Source organism: Rhamphochromis longiceps, linkage group LG16 (genome assembly GCF_057381845.1).
Source record: "Rhamphochromis longiceps isolate RC_006_pf linkage group LG16, R_longiceps_female_GT1.1, whole genome shotgun sequence".
In the NCBI taxonomy this organism is placed as follows: domain Eukaryota; kingdom Metazoa; phylum Chordata; class Actinopteri; order Cichliformes; family Cichlidae; genus Rhamphochromis; species Rhamphochromis longiceps.
The window spans coordinates 19394081-19419954 of NC_140572.1; the positions used below are offsets into that span (position 1 = coordinate 19394081).

A 25874-nucleotide genomic window follows, 5' to 3' on the forward strand; every position below is an offset into this window, starting at 1 on the left:
GGTCCCTTGTAAGTTATAAGTGACCTGTATAAACCTCATATTCTATCAGTTGATGGTGATGGTGTACTGCATCTGGTGCAGCCTCCTGTTGAGCCAGACCAACATGCAGTTGTGAGTAATACTCCACAGATTATATGAGTTTACAGTAGAACAGCAATGTTGTTTATTTCTTTACTACAGGAAAATAATGAAGAAACATTGACAGCTGTTACAGAGGAGGAAGCAACAGAGACACTTTATGAGGTTTACATCTTTTAATACTTTGTGTACAGGAAACACAGGTGACCAATAAAGCCAGTTGAACAAAAAATCTGTTTATTCTTCTTTCAACATGTTGAGGTGATGGGTCAAAAGAAATGATTGTGACATATGGTGTCTCTGACTGCTCTTCCATCTTGTATGTCCGTGGGAGGGTCAGGATGTTCATGGTTTGGATCACTGCTGTTTGGTTCAGAAGGACAGTGTTCTCCTCTAATTGTGGCAATGTTGTGAAGAATCACACATGCCACAATAATGTCACATGCCCTTTCTGGGGTGACCCTGAGTCTTTGCAGGCACTGGAACCGGGCCTTAAGCATTCCGATAGTCATTTCAACTCTGGCTCTTGTCCTGCAATTAGCCAGATTATATCGCTGCTGTGGGCCCGGTTCAGGGTCAGAGTAAGGGGTAAGCAAATAGGGTAAACATGGATACCCCCTATCACCAAGCAAGTAGCCAGTGAACTCTCCTAAGACAGAAGGATACACTTCAGTTCAAATGTCCCTGAAGCAATTGGTCTTTATATATTTTAAAGTATTTTCAACTCACCATGTCCAAATTTTGTGCTCAGTGTACATTCACGGAATATTTGTGAGTCATGGACAGAGCCTGGCCACTTGGCTTCCACATTTGTGATAATGTTGGCAGCATCACATATGATCTTCACAGTGCAGAGAACACAAATTAGCATCCATTACTATGATGAAATAATTTGTTAGTTTGAAATGCTACAGGGAACTATGTACCTGTACATTAATGCTGTGGAAAGACTTCCTGTTCACATAGTCTCCTTCATTTATTGAAGGAGCAATGATTGGAATGTGAGTACCATCTATACAGCCAATCACGCCTGGGAACCCTGAAAATAAATGTAAAATTTAAGTAGTAGTTCAAGTATCACCACATCATAAATTAAGTTTTGGTCATCCTGATACCTGCAATTTTGTGGCATCCCTCTTTGATGAATCTTGTGGGTCTATGACCGGGGAACACCACAAACGTGTACAGGAGACGTTTCAGTGCAACTGTAACATTCCTGACTGCCCGACAGACGGTAGCCTTGGAAACGTGCTCAGCGTCACCAATATTATACAGAAAGCTCCCGTTTGCAAAAAACCGAAGTGCAATACAAATAATATGTACAGAACTGAGAGCATGTCCGCGATGTGTCACATACGTAATATATGGCCTGAGGATGTTATCCAAATAAATTATAGATTGTGCTGAGAAACGGTAACGTTCGCACAGACAATCATCAGGAAATGATAAAATGTCCAAACGCGCTCTGATCACTCTCTCCCGGCGGAGAGCTCTGCGGAGAATTTGGGCTTCACGATCTACTGGCTCTTCAAGGAAGGGACACGCCATGTCTGACACTTCCTACTGTCAGGTTTCCGACAAAGGGGCGGAGACAGTCAGGGTTAGTTGTAGTAAACCTGCTAGGGGGCAGGTTAGCTTCACGGCGTGTGTCGTCATAGTGACTCACTCAGGCTTCAGCTGAACTCGCTTTGTGAAACCGAAAACCCAGAGTTTTCGTTAACTCAGGGTATACTTACTCAGTTTTTCCACTAAACCGGCTTCCTGAAACAGGGCCCAGCTGGTGGAATGCTGTTTAGGCCCGTGGCAAACATCAGGATGTCTTGTAGGGAGACTGCTGTTTTGGTATCTATAATTAAATAGAATGTAGCTAAAGATAATTCTTTATTTTATAATAATTCCAAATACAAAGCAGAATATCAGAAACTTGGATCCTCAAATGTTCCAAAGTGTTATGTTTTTACTGTTTTTCCAAGATTAATAGCACAAACACCCATACCAGTTCAATATAAAAAAATATATGAAACAGCAGCTCTGTGGTGACTTACTATTGCGGTACAATTTTTCCATTTTAAACAGAAACTGTAAAGGTGATAATTTGACTCTGTTATTATTGTTTTGTTCATGCTAGGTAGCTCCCCAATAGCCACTGCTGGCAGCACATTCATCCCCCAAGGGATGAGATTCAACTGCTAAAAGACAAAAAAAGTGCTTCTGTTCTATAGCAGAAATATCACCTGACAGTTTAAACTTAAAAAATATATATCATAAAAGTAATATTCATGAAAGAGCTGCTTTATTGGTTTTCACTGATCGTAGAAATTTGTTTGCAGTACAAGTTTTGTATTAAACAAACCTTCAGCGTCTATCAGATAGTCTCGCCAGAATCCAAGCACCCTGGTTTCTTCCTGCCGTCTTGAACTGCCAGGTTCGCTCAGGACCACAGCAAACATGTCCTCTAAAAAATCAGATGTCAGCGGCTCTGGTCTTGAGCACATGAAGGGTTGGAACAACAAAGGATGCTGCTGCAGGGCATGGATCACACCAAGTGTTGCGAGGCCATCCTTAAATCTATAAGGGGAAAATTGTCATCAGCACTACAATAAAAAAATGAAAAACACTTTTTGAATGTTTTATTTTAATTATTCCGAAAGCACAATGAATTTTACAGACTTTGTTGCGACTTTCATCCGTAAATAAAGCCGCGGCCGGCTGAGTTGGTTGTGTCCCTGTGACGCGCCTCCAATAATCCATAATGAGTCGAACTTGTACTTTGCGCATTTATTTTAAGAACAAAACAAGAACAAACATTTGCGCTTTCAATCAATTTCCAACTAGCGCATGGATTAACTGGTGTGCCAAAAAATGACGGTCAACAGAAAAGTTTGCCCACAAACCACTCACCCAACACACCTGCTGCGAACACCGACATCAGGTAAATAGACTGTGACCACACCCACATACCATCACCTGAGATGCAGGTAAAGCTATACACCTGTGCCACCAAAACAAAAAAGGAAAAACATAAACATTGACTTTGGCTCTTACAGACTTTATTGATCCTAGGGGGAAATTAGATCTCAGCATTTAACCCATCACCCTTGGGGTGAGCAGTGAGTTAGTGCTGGCTGTCTTACTCAAGGACACACCTGGTGTGTGGGCTCTCATCGAACGTGCTACCTTCTGAATCCCAGTCTGATGTTTTATCCATTGCTCCACCATGCCACCTTCCGAATTTATATTTTACCATCTGCATTTCTATTCATCAGCAAGTGAATGTTGGAAACTGGAGCTTAAGTTACTTCAGCCACAATGTTGCAAATGCATTTTCAGTCAGTACAGTACTGTAACGATGGTTAAGTGTTACTGGACAGTGACATGTTGGTTTTCTCTGCACACTGTTGTTGTTCCTTTAAGATTCATGTTTGGTTGGGCTGCAGGAAGTAGTGAGGGTGGTGTACAGGAAGGGGTGGGGTGACCTGGTTGTTCTGTGTGTGTGCCAGGCTGAAGAGAGGTGTAGTTCGAGAGCGCTTCCCCCTGAGTTAACAACCCGCTGGCTTATGTGCCGAATAAACGGACAAACTGAGACCCCAACCGTCTGGTTCTTGTGAACGTTACAGTACGGTTTATTCTCAATAAAATCAATAATGTAAAAGATCAAACCACCTGCAAAAATCAAATTTGCACTGCATTTTTTTAAAGTACCTGCCTAAACATGGTCACTGGCTGAACTTGTGTTTGCAGCTTTATCCAGTTTTATGCGGGGACTGATAAGTAACAAGAATTCTAATAGAATAAGTGTTTAAAAGTTTGAAATTTGATCTCTGTCCTCGCAGCTTCACATGATTTTTTCCATACTGAGTAAAGCACATGCATGATAACTCAAAAACTTTTTGCAAACATTAGGCTCAAAGTATAATTAGCCATGGAAACTATAAGTAAAAAGGGAAGATGCAAAACTGTAAAATTAAGCAGAAACATACATATTATTCGAAAAAAAATTTGGTCAAAAGAATAGGCGGCTTCTGTAGCTGTGGTTTGTTATCAATTCATTATAGTGTTGCTTATGGTTTAAAAAACAATTTTGTTAAAAAACTATTATTAAAATACTGTAGCTACATTGCCCCATTATTTAGTATCAGTCCAAATACTTACAAATATGTTACCTTTGGATTGAGAAGTGGTTGCGGTATATGATGTACCACTTAAGGTAGTCCTTAATGATGTTGCCTTTACCATCTAAAGAGTCCGGAAATACATAGCAGCCAGCTGTCTGCAATAAGCTGCAATGCATTTCAATGCACCCATGGAGTTCCTTCAGCGTTGCAGCATTGGATATCTAGTGTTTACATAATAAAAAAAAGAAAATTGCAGTATCACAAGGTTGTTGTCCATGACGTTAACATCAAAATCATTTTAAATATAATTACTAGTGCACTTCAATGTTTGGTCTATATTTTAAAGCATGTTATTCTGGTATTGTTTTCTACTCCTCTACTTAAAGTCAAACATTTATCTTTGTTCATAATTAACAAACATTGGTACACTTAGCATGTTGATTAAAATTACAACTACTATGGAGCACAGCGTTACAGTCCAATGTGCAATTAACACATCAAGCTTTGTGATAACAAAGGAAATTGTAGTTTTACAATCGAATATTTAAATCAACATACTTCCAACAGAAAAGCTTTTGTAGCTTCATCAGTTACATCTTCAATCGTGACCTCCACCACATCAGACTTTGTTGTCCCAATCAGATGCTGGTAGAGTGTCTTGGAGAGGAAGGCAGGCCCTGGACCACCATGTACCAATGATGTGGCAATCATTCTGCCAGTAAGGAAATATTCATCCTCTCTTGCAGCTGGTAATGGATTTATTTAGTTAGTTATGCTAAAATAATGCTTTAAATTATATGCCTTTTTATTTTAATAAAAAATTAATCATCCAAGCTTAACTTCAGAATGTATTAATTTAATTTTATAGTCAGATGGTATAAATTTCTCACCAGCGCTGTCAAATGTAAGAAATTTGCTGTCCTCAGGTCCATCAAAGATTCGTCGCGATCTAAGGCATTTCATTAATAATGTCAAAAATTCACGTTTAGGACCACCATTATCCATTCCATCTTCACGCTGTCCTGCATCATCGCTGAACTTCACAAGTATATCATCAGTTGGGTTGTAAGACACACGTCTAAAGCCCCGAGATGCTCCATCCCAAACATTTGCCCTGTTTATATTAAATCTGCTGACAGATGTTTTTATTGTCTTAGACGCCAGCTCTTCGAGTACTTCTGCAGCAGACAGGCCATTTGTACTAGAACATAAAAAAATTATTAAATATCACATAAAATGAGGATGTTATTACTCACTTTTATCATATTTACATTCTCACATTTAAATGTATACTTACCTTTGTGTTTCACTCTCATCCTTTTCGATGAGAACTTCTTTGTCTGAGTCACTATCAATTACAATCGGTGCATAAACACTTGTGTATGTGCTGCAATGAAAAACATTTAGTGGGCAAAGTAGAACATTTCTTAAAATCTAAAGTTAACTAATATTTTATTGGTCTAGTGCAGTGGTTCTTAACCTGGGTTCGATCGAACCCTAGGGGTTCGGTGAGTCGGTCTCAGGGGTTCGGCAGAGCCTCCACCATGACATGCACGGCTCATTTTGTGCACCAATAAAAACATATCTATGTCTTGAATTTGAATTTTTTTTTTTTTTTCACTAAAGAGGGGTTCAGTGAATGCGCATCTGAAACTGGTGGGGTTCGGTACCTCCAACAAGGTTAAGAACCACTGGTCTAGTGTGTCAATACACAAATTTCTGTGTCCAAAACATACCTGTAGCAGGGACCTTGAGTCTAAATATCAAAAATATATGAACAGTTAATATAATTTATGTTTGTAGCCTGTATGATAATTATTAATGACATTTTTCAGAGTCTTACTTCAGAAGAAGTTTGCAAGTTTGACCCCCTGTAAAGAATTTAAATTATTTCAGAATTTACAATATAATACACAAGAATGTATTTTGGCTCCACCCTATTCACGGTCGCCGCACTGTATTCTCCACAATACAAAACTTACCTATTTCTTGAAGGTGCTCTTTCCGGCGTGCTGTGATTATCTGGAAAATCCCATACCTGATAAGTAGTAAAATAAGATTAACAGCACTTTTTAAAACTTTAAACTTTTCTTGATTATATTGGTGTATACAAACACACACACACACACACCCACCCACACACACACACACAAAACACCGTTAAAAAAAAAAAAAGACTAACCACAGTGTCCGACAGTGGGCTTTCTACTACTTTTACTTGAACTTCATTGTCCTCTTCAGATTCACACTCTGTGTTGCAATCTGCAAATATTCAATGATTCAAAAAATACAGTCTAATTTAAATATATGTATGTATTGAAAGGTATATCTAACAATTAGCAAACATATACAACACTTTGGCTATGCAGCACAAATTAAATATATTTAAAATCTGTGGCAAAATCATGTCACTCTCTGATTAACATTTTTTGGAAAAATCTTGAATTATTTTTAATATCTAAACTTTATGATTGTCACTGCTTTATCAAAATCACTTACCATTATTAAAGAAGTCATCATGGTTACAAATGTAGAGAGTTACTCTTTGATAGGCCTTCCCTATGGCATCCTTGTATTTTTGGATGGTGAAAGGGGTGTTGGTTCCAGGAATTGTGCTAACTTCCCTTGCATCAGGGTATAGCAGTACATAGGGTCCATCGGCCATGGCCTGGTTAAAGTCCTTATGTTTTTTCACGCTGGCAGACAAGATTTGCTCAGTTGACCAGTGAGAATGAACATCAACCGGAAGTGACTTTCCTCGAACAGGTCTTATACCATCACTGGTCCTTCTCATGATGCCAATCTGTATCTAGAAATGAGATTAACAATAACATGTTTTTACATCTTTGTTCCTACATGGTCTTCCATTTTATTTCTGATCTGTAGTTGTGCTCCAGCTGTGCTATGACTCAAAAGACAACATTAGCGACTAAATATAGTTTTAACAGGGGGCATATGTTATTGAAGGACTGTTGACCAAAGGCTGACAATTAAGAAATTCAGATCAGGTTAAAAATTGTAAGCCCTGTATCAGTGGTGAACTACAACCCCCAAGAGCGGCAACTAGATCGTTTCTAGTTTCTTCGACGTTCCCCGAGCAACACTAATGTCCAAGGTTGTGATTAGCTGAACACACCATATACAGGCAATGAACAGCAATCAGCCTGAAAGTAAATTAAACAGAGATAGTACGGGGGGGTCCATAGCTGTAGAGGACATAGTTAGCCACCCTTGCAATATATACAGTTCCTTTCATATGCATATGGAAGTTTACAGTGATGCCTTGGCAGTGCTAAAGGTAATTTGGATTTTGTATTAGCAACAAAAGTGGTCAACTTCCACGTTCAAGTTTATGACATACCTTCACTGGTTTCTGTTCCTGGTGTTTCTTTGAAAAAGATGCCTTTCTTTCCCTTTCTTTCACATCCCGAAATTTTATGAATGACTCCACTAATGATTTCCCAGCTATAAACAGAAAAAAAAAGTTATAATTTTAGGGAAGGGACAGTTAACAAGATTTATTTAATACAAATATGTTTTTTACCCTGTGTAGACTGTATAGTTGTGCCAGTCAGGATGCTGGAACTGGTAGATGGAAGAGCTGCTGCCTCTTCACTAAGGGCAGGATTTCTCGACACAGTGCTGGTGATGTCCTTTAAAAACTTGATGTTTTTACCACATAGATTACAAAAGGCAGGACTGTCTGCCAAGAGGTGTCCACAGAAGGGACAGTACATCTGTAAAAATGACCCCATCAAATGTTTTACAAAATTAAGATTCACTACAACCCACAGAAAATACAAGTATTTCACATCTTACATTAAGACTCCTGAATGCACAGGAGATTACATATTTTATCTTAACTTTCATTATATATATGTATATAAAGTGCACAGCATGCTACTTTGGATGTTTAGCAAAGGACAGAAATCGCTAAAACATTACGTTTTCATACTTTTATCCATTTTTTAAAACCAGTTGTCTATGAGCAAAGCATAAACCAAGCGTTCATATTAATAAAAACAAACAATCAAACTAACAACAGTTTGCACATTACCTTTATTATGAGGCGTGGTGACTATCCTTGATGGTGTTTTCCGCTGGTATCCATCTCCCTGTGTTTTCAACAAAATTGCCGTTTATTTTGCAAATCTAGCTCAACACTGCCCCTAGCGTCCTGGAGCACTTCCGTTGTGCTTTGGATTTTGCATGTGTTTTGTATTTTGCATGTGTTTTCTCTTTTGCATGTGTTTTGTATTTTGCATGTGCTTTGGATTTTGTATGTGTTTTGTATTTTGCATGTGTTTTCTCTTTTGCATGTGTTTTGTATTTTGTAAGTGTTTTGTATTTTGCATGTGTTTTGTATTTTGCATGTGCTTTGGATTTTGTATGTGTTTTGTATTTTGCATGTGTTTTGTATTTTGTAAGTGTTTTGTATTTTGCATGTGCTATGGGTTTTGCATGTGTTTTGTATTTTGCATGTGCTTTGGATTTTGCATGTGTTTTGTATTTTGTACGTGCTTTGTCTCTAGGGGCCACCGTACTGCAGCATATCTGAGTATTGTTGTCCAAGATAAGGACAATGCCCGACAGTACCTCCCAGCCACTCCATGAGGTCCAGTCACAGGAGCACAGTCAGTGAAAGACTTGGATTACCCTAAATGCACCACTGACCGACAAAGGAAATCATTTCTGCCTGTGGCTAACTTGCAGTACAATTCCTCCATCTAAAGCACACAAATACACACCGCAGCACATCCTCTACAGAAGAAATAAAGCCAACATGATATGAAGCACCTCAACTTCAACTATTTAATTATGTGTAATATACTGGAAAATGTATAACTACAGTGTTTTGTGTTTATTCGGGCTATTTTGTAACCTTGTAATATATTGTATTATTTGATTTAGTTCAGTTAGTTACTGTCCTAATGCTCCATATCACAAAGCTCAGATCATCTCAGACTAGTTTTTTGAACATGACAACAGGTTCACTGTGACCAAACAGTTTCTACAGTCACCAGATCGCAATCCAGCAGAGCACCTATGGGATGTGGTGTAACGCAAGACTTATGTCATGGATGCGCAGTCGAAGCATCAGCAGCAGCTGTGTGATGCTGTCATATCAACACTGACCAAACTGTATGAGGAATGTTTCAGGCGCCTTTTTGAATCAGCATCACGAAGAATTAAAGCAGTTATAAAGCATCCTGTGAGGTGCTCAGAAACCCCAGTCTTACTCTGTGTGATGTCAGAGAGACGATGTGTGATGACCACCTCGGCCCGTGTACTAACGGCAATACGAAAGATTCCACAAATAAAAACACAGAAATGTGAACAAAACAGGCCACATTCAAAGTTTACAAAACCATTAGAAACATTTATGAGAAAAAGAATTTTAACATAAGATTTTGTTTTTTGTTTTTTTTCAAAACTTGCCACCTGCATTACCCAGAATGCAACTCTCTAACATTAGTGGTGTGAATTCTCCTGTGTTGTACTCATAGGCACACAGTCTGTGGTTGCTACAAAGCTACAAAAAGGTCTGATCTGCAGTTTTCACCCCCAGCTGATGCTTATTCAAATGACATCCACAAAGCTTCCGGTGGAGCTAGTTTTTATACAACTTATTTTTAATATATGCACAAGTACTCCCAAACATAAAAGACTTTGATGTGTAAAATTGGCGATGTTCAACTTTAAAAACACTTTGGAATCATGTAAAATTCATGAGCGCTGAAAAGAAAGTACAAAAATACAAAAACCTGATACATTAAAGTCCCTGCAGGATGAACAGAGCTTATCCTGAAGCGTCCCTCCCTTGTATCCAAAAGATTTCATTGAGCAGTTCTCAGAAAGCTGTTATTATAATACTAAAAGCATCTGAATTATGAAGCTATGGATGAAAACTCTCTGAATGTGGACGCCTTTTATCCTTTCTTCTTGAATGGCGAAGCAAAAAAAAAAAAAAAAAAAAAAAAAAAAAAAAGCAAAGGACGGCAGAGATGTGTCATTGGTAGAGGAGGAAGTCCTTGATACTGTGAGGGACAAAGAGGCTCGAGGCCCTGTGCAGACGACTCTTTCCGAGACTTCGACGAATACGTAAGCGACAGAGCTGAGACAGAGAGCAGGGACCTGGGAACAGGAGGCAGATCACAGCTGTTAATAAAAGGAAGTGAGGGTCCTCTATGTAAGTGCAAAAAGGTCAAAGGTCAAGGTCAAAGTTATTTATATAGGACATTTCCACACAGACGATGCTGCACAAAGTGCTTAACAATATAAAAATACCATTAAAAAGAAACAATGTAAAACAATAATAACAATATGAAATAATGACAGGACAATAACACACCTCTGCTCAGCAGTGCAGCTCTCACTGAGCTGTTTGGCTTCGACAGATCAAGAGGAGTCTTCGCCTCGGCGTTCCTGCGACACCCATCAGCTCCAAAGTCCAGGAGAAGATCCACAACGTCAGCTCCTCCCCCCAAAACTGCAGCATGCAGAGGACTGTCCGGCCCGCATCCGATCTGAACATCTGCTCCTGCTCAAACATGCAAACAGAGTTCAACACATAACAGCACGCAAATCACACAATTCTGATTAAAACCCATCCGTGTGTTGTAAGTGATTTATTGTTAAAGCAGCACGTCGTTATATATTAGCTACTAATAAAAAAAGTTTTCAAAAATAAATCCAAAGCACAGCTCTGAATAGTTTTGAGACTGGCTGTTACGTCTGACAGGTTGGATTGATTAGAAAAGCTTTTAAACGTGTGCTGATGTGAACTGTGACACCGAGTTTCTGCTTCGATGGAAAGCGAAAGAGAGGAACTGCAGGGCGTGCCACTAAAAGTAACTCAGAGCCCAGCAGAAACAAAAAATGTCAGCTGTATTTAAATATTATATGGCTGGAACGAACGGTTCTGTCCTGTTGGTTCACCTTTGCTCGGCGATTATCGTTTCAAACGTGCAAAATCCAAGACAGACGTGTTAAATGTCAACTGACACCTTCAAGTGCCTCGGTTTGTCTGATAAGCAGAGCCAAACTCGAAGATATGCAGTCTAGTTTGAGCATTTAAGTCCCAAAGATGAAAGGCGGCACAGAAGAAAAGCTTCACAACTAAGTTATGTCAAAGGAAGAAATCCTCTCGTTTGAGAAAACACTAAATGAAATAATTAACTAATCATTGCACCTCTGACTCAGTTTAAGAATCAAGAAGTTGTTTTTTTTAAATCTGATTCTTTCTTTCTTTTACAACTGTATACAGCGAATAAAAGAGCTGTTACTGTGTTTGCTGAAACAACTGTTTGATAGACTGGTTTGTGTAATTAAAAGAGTGGAGTTTTTCATTAAAAAAAACTTCATCAGACTATTATACAGACTGGGCCTTGAAGTGCCTTAATTTTCATGACTGAAACAAACAAAAAGCAAAGGTGTGACTGGTGATTATTCCTGACTTATATTACCTGAATACAGCAGCACCTCTACGCAGGCTGCAGCCCGGGCCATGCAGGCAGAGTAGAGTGGCGTCCCAACGTCAGGCAGCTCCAGATCAATCTGAGCTCCACGGGCCAGCAGCAGCTCCAGGCACTCTCTGTGATCTGGAGGAGAAGATGACAAATGCTGACATGTAGTCCACATTCATAACCAGAAATTTCTTGTAAATGGATACCTTTGTGTACCTTTCTTGGCAGCCTCATGGATTGGAGATGCCAGCTGGTAGGTGGTGTGGATGGAGGCACTGTGCTGCAGGATGAGCTTGAGGCAGGCAGCGCTCCCGCTGCTGCAGGAATTGAAGAGAGGTGTGGCGCCATCTGTTGACACTGCCATTGCCTTGAGAATGATGTTTGTGAGGAAATGCATCCAAAAGAACGGAGTGTACCTCATTTATTTATTCATGCATGTGACTGTTACACCCCGGCCTAGGCAACCGGAGTGCAACACGAAAAAAAGTAAAAATAAAGAAAAAAAAAAAAAAAAAAAAAAAAAAAACCACACAAAAAAACCCCACTAAAGCTCACCACCAAAATCCCAAAACGAAAGTATCGACAAATCTATTTACAGCTATTTACAACAAACTATTTATTTACAACAAAACACCAAACTATTTACAACACGGGGGAGATCGCGAACATGACACACTGAAACACAGGGTTTAAATACATAGAGGGAGCAATCAGGAAAATGGACAACAGGAGGGAAACACAGCTGGGGCAAATTAGAACTGACGAGACAGGGAAACGTAACCTGAAAACACTAAGATAACACAGACTTTCAAAGTAAACAGGAAACACATAACAGTCACGCCAAAAACAACACACTGACAACACCGAAACGTAACAGTGACACAAACATACACAAATGCTCAAACAGAGCAAACACACGAGACAACCAACAACTGAAGGCCTCTTTGCATGCAGATTTCAGCTCTGACCTTTCTCCAGTAAAATCTAAACTCTTCAGCAACAACACCAGATGTGGTTTAAAACGTGTGAAAACAAAAATCTGTGTTAAAGCGGGAGAATCTGTGAGTTCGCAAATGAGCTCAGCTCTTTTTGAACTGCACAATTTCAGGCATCCTGTAGTGAAATTTACAGGAAAGTGAGTACAATGCTCAAACCAATCAAATCAAGCAACTGAGGTGCAGATTTTTTCAGCTGTAAATTAATTGGTTTACCAAAAGAACTGCATTAACTATTTAAAAATTACAGCCATTTTTATAACATCCATCCATCCATGAGGTTATTGGGGCACTTACACATAAGCCCTCACTAATATTCTGATTATTTAGCTGGACAAGCTAATATAATTTTAAATATAGGGGTTGTTTTTAATACATGAAGGCCTAAAGTCCATTTGCTGGGTTTGCTCTCTTGTGACACAAGCCAAAGTCTTTTATATCAACTTAACAATGATAAAACGAATTGTTAGAGTCCCCCAACCCCCAGTGTTTTATTAGTGTATGTGAAGTTTAGGATTGAGTTTCAATCCATCAAATACTTTTCAAACCAAAAGTGAAGGGATCCACTTTCATGTATGATCAAAGCAATGAGACGGTACATAAATTCTTATCACTAAATACAAAATATCAGATAAAGTAATTCATCTTATGAGTGCAAAAATAATCTTTATTTGGAAAAAAAGACTTTAAATGCCTGCATTCCAACCCAAATGCTCTTAATTTAATATATTTTTTAAAAATGTAGCCTTTTCTGTAACCTCTTTAGGGTGCATCTGTACATAATTTCAAAGTTTTGAGGTTCTGAAACGTGTTTGAGACCATGCTAGCACAACAAAGGAGGGTTTACGATATGACGTTCTTATACTTCTGTGGGTTTTTCCTTTTGATGAAACCTTAATGCTAGACAAGTTAAACAGAATCATTTTCCAAGTCTTTGTTTGTCTAAGAAAGAAATACCAAGAGTGAGCGATGACCTAATTATCTTACGTCACATAAATCAAATGTATGCCTGGCCTCACATTTGTTTTGGGCAATAGCCAAATGATCTATAATCTCCATCAAGCATCAAGTTCAAAAAGGATAAGCAAAATAAAACTTGTGGGTTTCTTTGATGACAGAAAAATGTATCTGTTCCTTCTTACATTTGCTCCATTATCCAGAAGAAACTTGGCACAAGCGTAACGAGCCCCGAGGCAAGCCTCGTGGAGCGGCGTGACCCCGTCCATGGTGACTGTGTCAACATGGAAGCCCTGCAGGGAGAGATCAGAGGATTTTCATTTGACTTCTTTTCAAGAAGTCTTCGGGTTGTAGACTGTAAGTACTCGACGTACAAATCAAGATTTAAGATTACCTGAGCGATAAGGGCCCTGAGGTGGAGGAGTCTGCCCTGAAAGGCCGCTTCATGGAGCGGAGTTCTGTCAGACCAGAAGTCTGAGACACAGAGAATCAAATTAGTTATGTTTCCACATTCAGAAAGCACAAAGACCAAGACCACTGTAACCTCATCCACATACATACACACTTCTGGCAGGGCTGGACTGGGACAAAAAAAAAAATCAGCCCAGGCATTTTGACTAGAGACCGGCCCACCAGGTATTATAGGAAAAACCATAAAGCCTTTGAATGAAAACAAACGTTGTTGTGACAGTGATGTACACAGTCTTGTTGGTATATATGTATCAATCTAATAAACTTAAACCTACACCATCCTCCTTATTCTGGTATTCTAAACAGTACTTAGCCGAAACCCAAAGACTGCTTGGTTGAGTTAACTTCCTGAACTATCTACAACATATGGTGGAAACCTGAAATTAAGACAGAGAAGACTAGAGGTGAGACATGACCATTACTGAATATTAAAAATAATAAATGACAGATTTAGTGATATTTTCATAAACTATTTATTTACCACATCAATAAACAGCATGGCAGGGCAAAATATTCTTTCTAACATGGCAACCTTTTAAAAGTGAAAGGAGACAAAGACAGGTGAGAAAGAATAAAACTTAACTGACTTTTTGATGGCATTTTACACAAAGTACTAGTACAGTATCTAGAAAATGTGGGAAAATATTGGCATCATGTACAGTACTTTCTTCTGAGGAAATTGTGTTGGGACCCTGAAAAAAAACTTACTGCGTACAATAATGGATTTCTATAAATTTGACATCAGATGAAAACTTTGGTTGTAAGATTCGGATAATTATTTGTTAAAAGCTAGAAATTATAAATGAGAATAACAAAGAAAAGTATTTCTTTGTGCCCCCCTTTCCCTGTTAATGCCCTACCTGGCCCCATGGCAAAAGCCCCTGCACAGTTACCAGCTGTCAGCTACATAAAAAAAAAAGGATCCTGGTGTTATTTGTCTCTCAGAAACAGTTCATAGCTTTCCTTCAACCCATTCATGTCACCTAAAAGGTAAACCTGTTGACAGCTCTGATGATTCAGTAAGGACATCTCCTGGTTTCATCTTCATGTTTCCCTCTCACCAGATAACCAAACCGACATCATGACCAGCAGCTTTTACTGCTGTGGCTCCAACAAACATCAGCTGATACTAGAAAGTAATATTAAATAAATTCTAACAACAGCTGATCAAGTTTAAAGGCGCTTCTGCTGTTTAACGCGACCCCCGCTAGTTTCCTCTTTCTGGCGCAAAGCGGGAGATAAACAAGCAAGAGAGAAAAGCAGATCAGCTGATCATTGATCAGTTTCATGATTGAAGTAGCAGCAGGAGAGGGAGGGGGAGAATGAGAGAAGAAGAGGCGGCTCTTTTTTTATTGTAGCTGAAGTACGGGACAAATCGCGTTTATTTTCAGCTCAATACAAAACATGTAATATTAACTCTGAATACCAGAGGATTCCGTTTTTTTACAGGACGGTAGGCAACTCTACTAACTAACCTTGAATAAAATAAAGTTCACTATCAGTAACATCACCGCGGTAAAGTGAGCCGTCATTTGTGAGCCGCGGTCAAGCCAGCCGCCTCCTATCCGCCGCATAAATTTCCTTGCGCTTTTACACCAGTCTTTACGGTAGCGCCTTTTCGCTTTATGTGCCGATTGAAAGACTATACCCGCGCGCGCACAAATTACAATGTAGCAGCCCGATACAGTCAATACAATTATGGAAATGTCAGAAATTCATTAAAAATCATCCTGAGTAGTTGAGGTCCAACTTTCAACACATCCCTCCTCTGGGACACCTACTGTACCTGTGTGCCAGGTTTCACCCAGATTTACTGTAGAATTCCTCAGAAATTAAAGGGTACTTGTATTCAATGCAATACAGCCAATGCACTACAATTGTGTCAATTTTCAAAAATTCATTAAAAATCATCCTGAGTAGTTGATGTCCAACTTTCAACACATCCCTCCTCTAGGACACCTACTGTACCTGTGTGCCAAGTTTCATCCAGATTTACTGTAGAATTCCTCAGAAATTAATGGAAACATTTATTCAATCTAATACAGTCAGTACAATAGAATTATGTCATTTTTCAAAAATTCATTAAAAATCATCCTGAGTAGTTGATGTCCAACTTTCAACAGATTCCTTCTCTGGGACACCTACTGTACCTGTGTGCCAAGTTTCAGCCAGATTCACTGTAAAATTACTCAGAAATTAATGGACATTTATATGCAATTCAATACAGCCAATACACTACAATTATGGAAATTTCAGAAATTCATTAAAAATCATCCTGAGTAGTTGAGGTCCAACTTTCAACACATCCCTCCTCCGGGAAACCTGCTGTACGTCTGGGCCAAGTTTCAGCCAGATTTACTGTAATATTCTTCAGAAATTGCAGGGAACTTATGTTCAGTGCAAGAAAGGCTGAAAGACGACCACCACTGAACAAGACACACAAGCTGAAACGTCAAGACTGGGCCAAGAAATATCTCAAGACTGATTTTTCTAAGGTTTTATGGACTGATGAAATGAGAGTGAGTCTTGATGGGCCAGATGGATGGGCCCGTGGCTGGATTGGTAAAGGGCAGATAGCTCCAGTCTGACTCAGACGCCAGCAAGGTGGAGGTGGAGTACTGGTTTGGGCTGGTATCATTAAAGATGAGCTTGTGGGGCCTTTTCGGGTTGAGGATGGAGTCAAGCTCAACTCCCAGTCCTACTGCCAGTTTCTGGAAGACACCTTCTTCAAGCAGTGGTACAGGAAGAAGTCTGCATCCTTCAAGAAAAACATGATTTTCATGCAGGACAATGCTCCATCACACGCGTCCAAGTACTCCACAGCGTGGCTGGCAAGAAAGGGTATAAAAGAAGAAAAACTAATGACATGGCCTCCTTGTTCACCTGATCTGAACCCCATTGAGAACCTGTGGTCCATCATCAAATGTGAGATTTACAAGGAGGGAAAACAGTACACCTCTCTGAACAGTGTCTGGGAGGCTGTGGTTGCTGCTGCACGCAATGTTGATGGTGAACAGATCAAAACACTGACAGAATCCATGGATGGCAGGCTTTTGAGTGCCCTTGCAAAGAAAGGTGGCTATATTGGTCGCTGATTTGTTGTTGTTTTGTTTTTGAATGTCGGCGAGGATTCCGCACGGCACGCCCCTCCATTCACCTTGCGAATCTCCGCTCTCTTCCAAACAAAGTCGACGAATTACTGCTCTTAAACCGGACTAACAAGGACTTTGCACGCTCTGCTGCCCTCTGCTTCACTGAAACCTGGCTCAGTGAGCGAGTCCCAGACGCTGTCTTAAATCTGCCGGGCTTCCAACTTCACCGGGCGGACCGCGAAACAGAGCTCTCAGGGAAAACAAAGGGTGGTGGAGTCTGCTTCTACATTAATGAAGGTTGGTGTACTGATGTCACAGTGTTACAGAAACACTGCAGCCCACACTTGGAAAGTTTTCTCATCAACTGTAAACCTTTTTATTCACCGCGGGAGTTTTCTTCCTTCATGCTGGTCGGAGTTTACATCCCTCCACAGGCCAACGCGAACAACGCACTGTGCGAGCTGGCTGACCAGATTACTACCCTGGAGAGGAAATTCCCGGATTCCTTTACAATTATTCTTGGGGATTTTAACAGAGCAAACCTAAACTACGAACTCCCTAAATACAGACAGCATATAGACTGCCCCACCAGGGACAACATCATACTGGATCACTGCTACACCACTCTAAAAGATGCCTATCGCTCTGTGCCCCGGGCAGCTTTGGGACATTCTGATCACTGCATGGTCCATCTTATTCCAGTTTATAGGCAAAAACTCAAACGTGCCAAGCCTGTAGTCAAAACTGTGAAGAAGTGGACTAACGCAGCAAAGCAGGAACTGCAGGACTGTTTTGACTCCACTGATTGGACTGTTTTTGAAGCTGCATCTGAGAACCTAGATGAGCTCACGGACACTGTGACATCATACATCAGTTTCTGTGAAGACGTGTGTGTGCCAACAAAGACCTTTTGCACATACAACAACAATAAACCATGGTTCACTCCTAAACTCCAACATCTTCGCAAGGCCAAGGAGGACGCCTACAGAAGTGGTGACAGGGTCCTGTACAAGCAAGCCAGGAACACACTGACCAAGGAGATCAAAGCAGCTAAAAGGATCTACTCCCAGAAGCTGGAAGAACGGCTCTCAGCCAACGACCCTGCATCAGTGTGGAGGGGCCTGCAGGAAATCACCAGCTACAGACGCCCCCCACCCACTATTGAAGCAAACAAAGACCTGGCCAACGAGTTAAACACTTTCTATTGCAGGTTTGAGACGGACAGACTCCCACGCCCCACCCTCCCCTCCCCAGGGACATTGCTTCAGACATTGACCCCCAACACACCTTCCACCTCTCCCCCCTTCACCCTGCCCCTCCCCAATCAAGACTCAACAACCACCCCCACCCTCCCCAATCCAGACTCAACGACCACCACCACCCTCTCCATCCCAGACTCAACGACCTCCACCACACCTCTCACCCCCCTTTCCTCCTCCCTGAAACTAAGAATACACACTCAGGATGTGAGCCGACTATTCCAGAAACAGAAGCCCAGGAAAGCCCCCGGACCAGATGGCGTCTCACCCTCCTGCCTCAAAACCTGTGCTGAACAGCTGGCTCCCATCTTTACTCGCATCTTCAACAGATCCCTGGAGCTGTGTGAAGTTCCCTCCTGCTTCAAACGCTCCACCATCATCCCTGTTCCCAAGAAACCCACCATCACAGGACTGGATGACTACAGACCTGTCGCCTTGACGTCTGTGGTCATGAAATCCTTCGAACGACTGGTGTTAGCCCATCTGAAAGACATTACAGGCCACCAGCTGGACCCTCTGCAGTTTGCCTACCGGGCAAACAGGTCAGTGGATGATGCAGTGAACATGGGGCTGCATTACATCCTGCAACACCTTGACCGCCCGGGAACTTATGCCAGGGTCCTGTTTGTGGACTTTAGTTCGGCTTTTAACACCATTGTGCCTGAACTTCTTTCCTCCAAACTCTCCCAGCTCAGCGTGTCACCAGCTACCTGTCAGTGGATCACCAGCTTCCTGACAGACAGAAAGCAACAAGTGAGGCTGGGGGAGATCACCTCTGAAACCCGGTCCCTCAGTATTGGTGCCCCTCAAGGATGTGTCCTCTCACCACTACTGTTCTCCCTCTACACTAACGACTGCACCTCCAATAACTCTGCTGTCAAACTCCTAAAGTTTGCAGATGACACCACTGTCATTGGCCTCATTCAAGATGGTGATGAGTCTGCATACCGGCAGGAAGTTGAGCGGCTGGTACTCTGGTGCAGTCAGCACAATCTGGAGCTGAACACTCTTAAGACTGTAGAGATGACAGTGGACTTCAGGAGACATCCCTCAACTCTGCTCCCCCTCACCATATCAGACAGCCCTGTGTCGACTGTGAAGATCTTCAAGTTCCTGGGTACAACCATCTCCCAGGACCTGAAGTGGGAGACCAACATCAACTCCATCCTCAAAAAGACCCAGCAGAGGATGTACTTCCTGAGACAACTGGGGAAGTACAGTCTTCCACAGGAGCTGCTGATCCAGTTCTACACTGCGGTCATTGAGTCTGTCCTGTGCTCCTCCATCACAGTCTGGTATGGAGCAGCCACTAAACAGGACAGGAGCAGACTGCAGCGGACTGTACGGGCAGCAGAAAGGATCATCAGCGCCCCCCTGCCCTCCATCCAGGATCTGTACCTCTCAAGAACCAGGAAACGGGCAGGGAAAATCATCGCAGACCCCTCACACCCTGCACACAGACTTTTTGATCTGCTGCCCTCTGGCAGACGGTACAGAAGCCTGCAGACCAGGACCACCCGACACAGGAACAGTTTCTTTCCCCTCGCCATCTCCCTTCTTAACAGTTGACCTGTCACACTGCTCCCACTGCCAGACTGCAACTGCACCTTATGTACATTTTGTAGTATTCATTCCACCTCATTCATTTCTGTATTTTATGTATATAAGTTTAGATTCGTTATTTGTAGTTGGTTTACATAGCTTTGTGTATGTATGTGTAATGTGTATATATAGACACTTGTGTGTGTGTGTGTGTGTGTGTGTGTGTGTGTGTGTGTGTGTGTGTGTGTGTGTGTGTGTGTGTGTGTGTGTGAGATTTACATTGCTGTGCTTGAGAGCCACCATCTACCAGAACCAAATTCCCTGTATGTGTCTGCACATATACTTGGCCAATAAACACGATTCTGATTCTGATTCTGATTCTGAGATGTATATTTGTGAATGTGGAGATGTTATATTGGTTTCACTGGTAAAAATAAATAATTGAAATGGGTATATATTTGTTTTTTGTTAAGTTGCCTAATAATTATGCACAGTAATAGTCACCTGCACACACAGATATCCCTCTAAAATAACTAAAACTAAAAACAAACTAAAAACTACTTCCAAAAACATTCAGCTTTGATATTAATGAGTTTTTTGGGTTCATTGAGAACATGGTTGTTGTTCAATAATAAAATGATTCCTCAAAAATACAACTTGCCTAATAATTCTGCACTCCCTGTAGGTCTGTTGACAGAGCTCTGTACAGGTCTGCTCGAGCTGACCTGAAAAGGGGTCCCACCTGTCCAGCAACAACACATGGCATGGAATAATAGACATCATAAACCACAGAGGCAGAACTGTGAAAACAGAAAACCTGAGTGTGCAGCTAGCAGAGGACATAAACAGCTTCTTTGCCCGCTTTGAAACACCACAACAGCAGCATTCATCTGCCTCAGCCCTGCTCCCATCCTCATCCTCACCTGGTTCCTGCACCGCTCCATTCACTGTAACGGAGCACGATGTCAGATGAGTGTTCCTAGCAGTGAACCCCAGGAAGGCGTCCAGACGGAATAAGTGGTAAAGTGCTAAGACCATGTGCCCACCAGCTCACCCTCATCTCCACCAGAATCTTCAACCTCTCACTGGATGAAGCAGCCATCCCATCCTGTCTAAAATCAGCCACAATCATCCCAGTACCAAAGAAGTCTCCCATCACCAGCCTGAACTATTATTGCCCTGTGGCCCTCACACCGGTAATCATGAAATGCTTTGAGAGACTAGTCCTTCAGCACACCAAGGATTACCTCCCCCCAGAATTCGACACCCACCAGTTTGCATACCGTGCAAACAGATTCACAGAAGATGCCATCACCCTCCACTCGGTGCTGAGTCACCTAGAACAGCGGCAGAGCTACGCCAGAATGCTCTTTGTGGACTACAGCTCACCCTTCCACCACTCGCCCATTGAGAGCCTACTAACTTACTGCATCACAGTATGGTACAGCAGCTGCACTAAGGCGGATAGAGCCACCCTCCCAGCATGTTTGCAATGAGTAGGAGATGCTCTGTATCTCACTGTACAACTGTATAGTGACAAAGGTATTGGGTTCTTTTCTAAAAATTGCTATAAACAGAGGAACCCAAACTGATGAAAAGTGGCGAATATTTTTTTTCAAATGACTATTTTTAGTGGATTTTTGATATAGAAGCAGAATGACAGAATGTTAAAAGAAGTTACTTTTAGTCATTCTAAGCTGGGCATTGCGTTCTCTGGCTGTTCAAAGCCATGGAACTTTAGACTTTCCAAGCAAATAATGATGGCCATACTGATGTTCTTTTCAGTACATTTTACTTTATGTTCATTTTCATTTTTATGATGTTTCTATTTTTACATAATTCCTCCCACATAGCAAAATTGGTATGGCCTGGATCTGTCCCACACAATGTGCTTACACATGGCCTGCGTACTGCAAAGAATGACGGCCCTATGGTGGCCCAGATCTGGTTTACCAGAGGTGGCCCACACATGAGCCAGCACAAGGCCAGTTGCAGACACACTGCTGGCCCTGTGCTGGCCCAGAACAGTTTCAGCTCTGGCCCCAGATGTCAGCCTAATGTGTACCTTAGCCATGTAAGCCATGTAATAACAACATGTGCTGGAACATAATAGTGCAAAAGTAACATGACGAAACTCTGTTCAGACAGTGAATGGACTGATTCTTATACAGCACTTTTTTACTCACCCATATTACTCAAAGTGCTCTATACAACATGTCACATTCGCCCAATCAGGCCAAATGTGGCATGCCATCACATAAACAGTGCCATCTTACCATGCCAGAAGTCAGCCAGCAGTGCCGGCTTGACACCAGATCCAGGCAAGACCCGTCTGCTATGTGGGATGACTTGTTCTTTTGGCATTTTAGTTGTGGATTATGTTTGGGCTGTGTCTCTTGCCCTTTCAGTATTGTTTCCTTGTGCTTCTAAGTGTCCCTTTGTTTCTTTTTAGGTTATGTAGTATGGGTTAGAGATATTTTGTATGTTGTTTTTGTTTAATAAATCCGCCTTTTGGATTATTCCCTGATGTGCCTGAGTTCTGTTATTTAGTGTCACTTTGAAAGGACACACATCCAGCATTGACATATAATTGTTCTTTCAATTTTTGATAAAGATTACAGTGAATTGAGATGTAACTTGGCCCAGAGGTACAGTAGGACGCCCAGAGTAAGAAAGTGTTGAAAGTTGGACCTCAACTATTATGGATGATTTTTAATGAATTTTTGAAATTTCCATAATTGTAGTGTATTGGCTGTATTGAATTGCATATAAATGTCCTTTAATTTCTGAGGAATTTTACAGTGAATCTGGATGAAACTTGGCACACAGGTACAGTAGGTGTCCTAGAGGAGGGATGTGTTGAAAGTTGGACATCAACTACTCAGGATGATTTTTAATGAATTTTTGAAAATTGACATAATTCTATTGTATTGACTGTATTGAATTGAATATAAGTTTCCTTTAATTTCTGAGGAATTCTACAGTAAATCTGGCTGAAAATTGGCACACAGGTACAGTAGGTGTCCCAGAGAAGGGATGTGTTGAAAGTTGGACATCAACTAATCAGGATGATTTTTAATGAATTTTTGAAAATTGACACAATTGTAGTGTATTGGCTGTATTAGATTGAATAAATGTTTCCATTAATTTCTGAGGAATTCTACAGTAAATCTGGATGAAACTTGGCACACAGGTACAGTAGGTGTCCCAGAGGGGGGATGTGTTGAAAGTTGGACATCAACTACTCAGGATGATTTTTAATTAATTTCTGAAAATTGACACATTTGTAGTGCATTGGCTGTATTAGATTGAATAAATGTCTCCATTAATTTCTGAGGAATTCTACAGTAAATCTGGATGAAACTTGGCACACAGGTACAGTAGGTGTCCCAGAGGGGGGATGTGTTGAAAGTTGGACATCAACTACTCAGGATGATTTTTAATGAATTTTTGAAAATTGACACATTTGTAGTGCATTGGCTGTATTAGATTGAATAAATGTTTCCATTAATTTCTGAGGAATTCTACAGTAAATCTGGATGAAACTTGGCACACAGGTACAGTAGGTGTCCTAGAGGAGGGATGTGTTGAAAGTTGGACATCAACTACTCAGGATGATTTTTCATGAATTTTTGAAAATTGACACATTTGTAGTGCATTGGCTGTATTAGATTGAATAAATGTTTCCATTAATTTCTGAGGAATTCTACAGTAAATCTGGCTGAAACTTGGCACACAGGTACAGTAGGTGTCCTAGAGGAGGGATGTGTTGAAAGTTGGACAACAACTACTCAGGATGATTTTTAATGAATTTTTGAAAATTGACATAATTCTATTGTATTGACTGTATTGAATTGAATATAAGTTTCCTTTAATTTCTGAGGAATTCTACAGTAAATCTGGATGAAAATTGGCACACAGGTACAGTAGGTGTCCCAGAGAAGGGATGTGTTGAAAGTTGGACATCAACTAATCAGGATGATTTTTAATGAATTTTTGAAAATTGACATAATTCTATTGTACTGACTGTATTGCATTGAATACAAGTACCCTTTAATTTCTGAGGAATTCTACAGTAAATCTGGATGAAAATTGGCACACAGGTACAGTAGGTGTCCCAGAGGAGGGATGTGTTGAAAGTTGGACCTCAACTATTCAGGATGACTTTTAATGAATTTTTGAAATAAACATAATTGTAGTGCATTGACTGTATTGCACTGAATATGAGTTTACTGTGATTTCTGAGTAATATTACAGTAAATCTGGGTAAAAACTGGCCCAGAGGTAAAGTAGGTGTCCGAGAAGAGGATTGTATTGAAAGCTTGGCATCAACTTTTAAGAATGATTTTTAATGAATTTTTGAATATGCAACCAGACTGTCACGATGGCTGTATTGAGCTGTTCCATTGTAATTTGTGTGCGCGCGTGCGTGTGACTGTTCACGCGCGTGCGTGTGTGCGCGAGTCTAGGCTTTCAATCAGGATATAAAGCGAAAAGGCGCTACCGTAAAGACTGGTGTAAAAGCGCAAGGAAATTTATGCGGCGGATAGGAGGCGGCTGGCTTGACCGCGGCTCACAAATGACGGCTCACTTTACCGCAGTGTAACATCATAGCACCCACCCAACTGTATAGAAACTCCGTCATGCTAGCTAGTACACAGTACGAGTTATCGTCACTGACTGTAAAAAGTTAGCACAACAAAAATAAACTGCACCTAAACTTGGTTTATATCTGACCCAGACAGACTGCAGGTCATAACTTCTTACCTGAAGCTCATTTCACCTGACAGCCGCCTTGGGTCTCTCCACCTCCGCCTCCCCTTCCCCCCATCCACCTGCTGGCTTCCACCACTTGCCAATTTTACTGAATCTGTGAAAGCTCCACCATAGCCACTACCAAACAATTGAGTTATTTTTACACGTCTGCCAGCATCTATCCAATCCGCCACCTGTCACTGTTTACACGGTTAGGGGGGGGGGGGAGACAACAACAACAAAACATCGGCCCATTTAAACCAAAAATTACCATCGGTCCACCTGGACTGCCTGGACTGATCCAGCTAGCCAGTCCAGCTATGACTTCTGGTTTCTCAACATGACCCCCAACCCTAAAATGCTAAACCGGTTTCATCCCAGATTTTATTGTCTACAGCAGCATCAGACTTCACATGGACAGCTTTTAGGCCTGGAAACACTGATGCAAAAAAACCATACAAACATTAAACTCACCGGCCATCAGCGAGTTACACACCAACCCTCCGTAGATGGACAAAGGCCTCTCCCAAGGTTGCGACCACAGGGAAACGTCTGTTTGCACAGCAGCCATGGTGAAAACGAAACAGCAGCAGATTCCTTCACCTCCTTCACCCAGCCAGATACACAAACCTGAATCCGGCCTTCCTCACTCTCTTATCTGGGCCCTTGGTCACCTCCCCCACATTACCACCTTCCACCCACTCTCACCCCAGTGAATGGCCAGAGTTAACGGTATATGCATTACATTACAATAGCTGCTAGAATGATCATGAGGTGTCTTCAACAAAGCACTTAAAGACACACAGACCAGGACAAGCCCCATAAGACCCTTAAATATATTACTGCCACATGAACTAAATGAAATGCCTTAAACTAACAAAAAAAGTCCCTAGCTCCAACAGGAACATGTTGTCTTAACATTGAACACATGCTGAACTTCTTGATATGATGTTTGTTTCTGTCTTGCAAATCCCCGTCGCTGACCCTGAAGAGCGACACCTATTTATCAGCTCCTTTTTCACAAGTGTGATTTTTTTTGGCACTCTTCCTTACAATCAGATTCATCTACAAAACAAATATTTGTTTGATGCCTCTCCAGGATCTGCAAAAATTACATGTGAGAACATAGCACATGCCATATATA

General features: G+C 41.1%; 2 protein-coding genes and 1 long non-coding RNA gene across 3 annotated transcripts; all 3 read right to left on the bottom strand.

Annotated features, from left to right (window-relative positions):
* Positions 1 to 1826: 1826 nt before the first annotated feature.
* On the bottom strand, positions 1827 to 7568 carry LOC146650967 (G2/M phase-specific E3 ubiquitin-protein ligase-like). The gene is made up of 12 exons (XM_085384503.1): positions 7555 to 7568; positions 6693 to 7002; positions 6376 to 6455; positions 6176 to 6231; positions 6037 to 6064; positions 5930 to 5949; positions 5491 to 5580; positions 5084 to 5394; positions 4752 to 4939; positions 4242 to 4414; positions 2432 to 2646; positions 1827 to 1924 (listed from the first exon to the last, which is right to left on the bottom strand). Exons 2-12 carry the CDS (start codon positions 6985 to 6987, stop codon positions 1827 to 1829), a joined length of 1554 nt encoding a protein of 517 aa, XP_085240629.1. The 5' UTR covers positions 6988 to 7002; positions 7555 to 7568.
* A 3-nt stretch (positions 7569 to 7571) lies between these two features.
* On the bottom strand, positions 7572 to 8330 carry LOC146650968 (uncharacterized). Its single transcript, XR_014907937.1, has 3 exons — positions 8251 to 8330; positions 7738 to 7930; positions 7572 to 7658 (listed from the first exon to the last, which is right to left on the bottom strand). It is a non-coding gene; the product is annotated as an uncharacterized LOC146650968 (long non-coding RNA).
* A 1824-nt stretch (positions 8331 to 10154) lies between these two features.
* Positions 10155 to 25424, bottom strand: asb11 (ankyrin repeat and SOCS box containing 11). Its single transcript, XM_085384407.1, has 7 exons — positions 25205 to 25424; positions 14006 to 14085; positions 13797 to 13904; positions 11876 to 12026; positions 11660 to 11794; positions 10546 to 10734; positions 10155 to 10328 (listed from the first exon to the last, which is right to left on the bottom strand). Exons 1-7 carry the CDS (start codon positions 25299 to 25301, stop codon positions 10204 to 10206), a joined length of 885 nt encoding a protein of 294 aa, XP_085240533.1. The 5' UTR covers positions 25302 to 25424; the 3' UTR covers positions 10155 to 10203.
* Between the last annotated feature and the right edge of the window lie 450 nt (positions 25425 to 25874).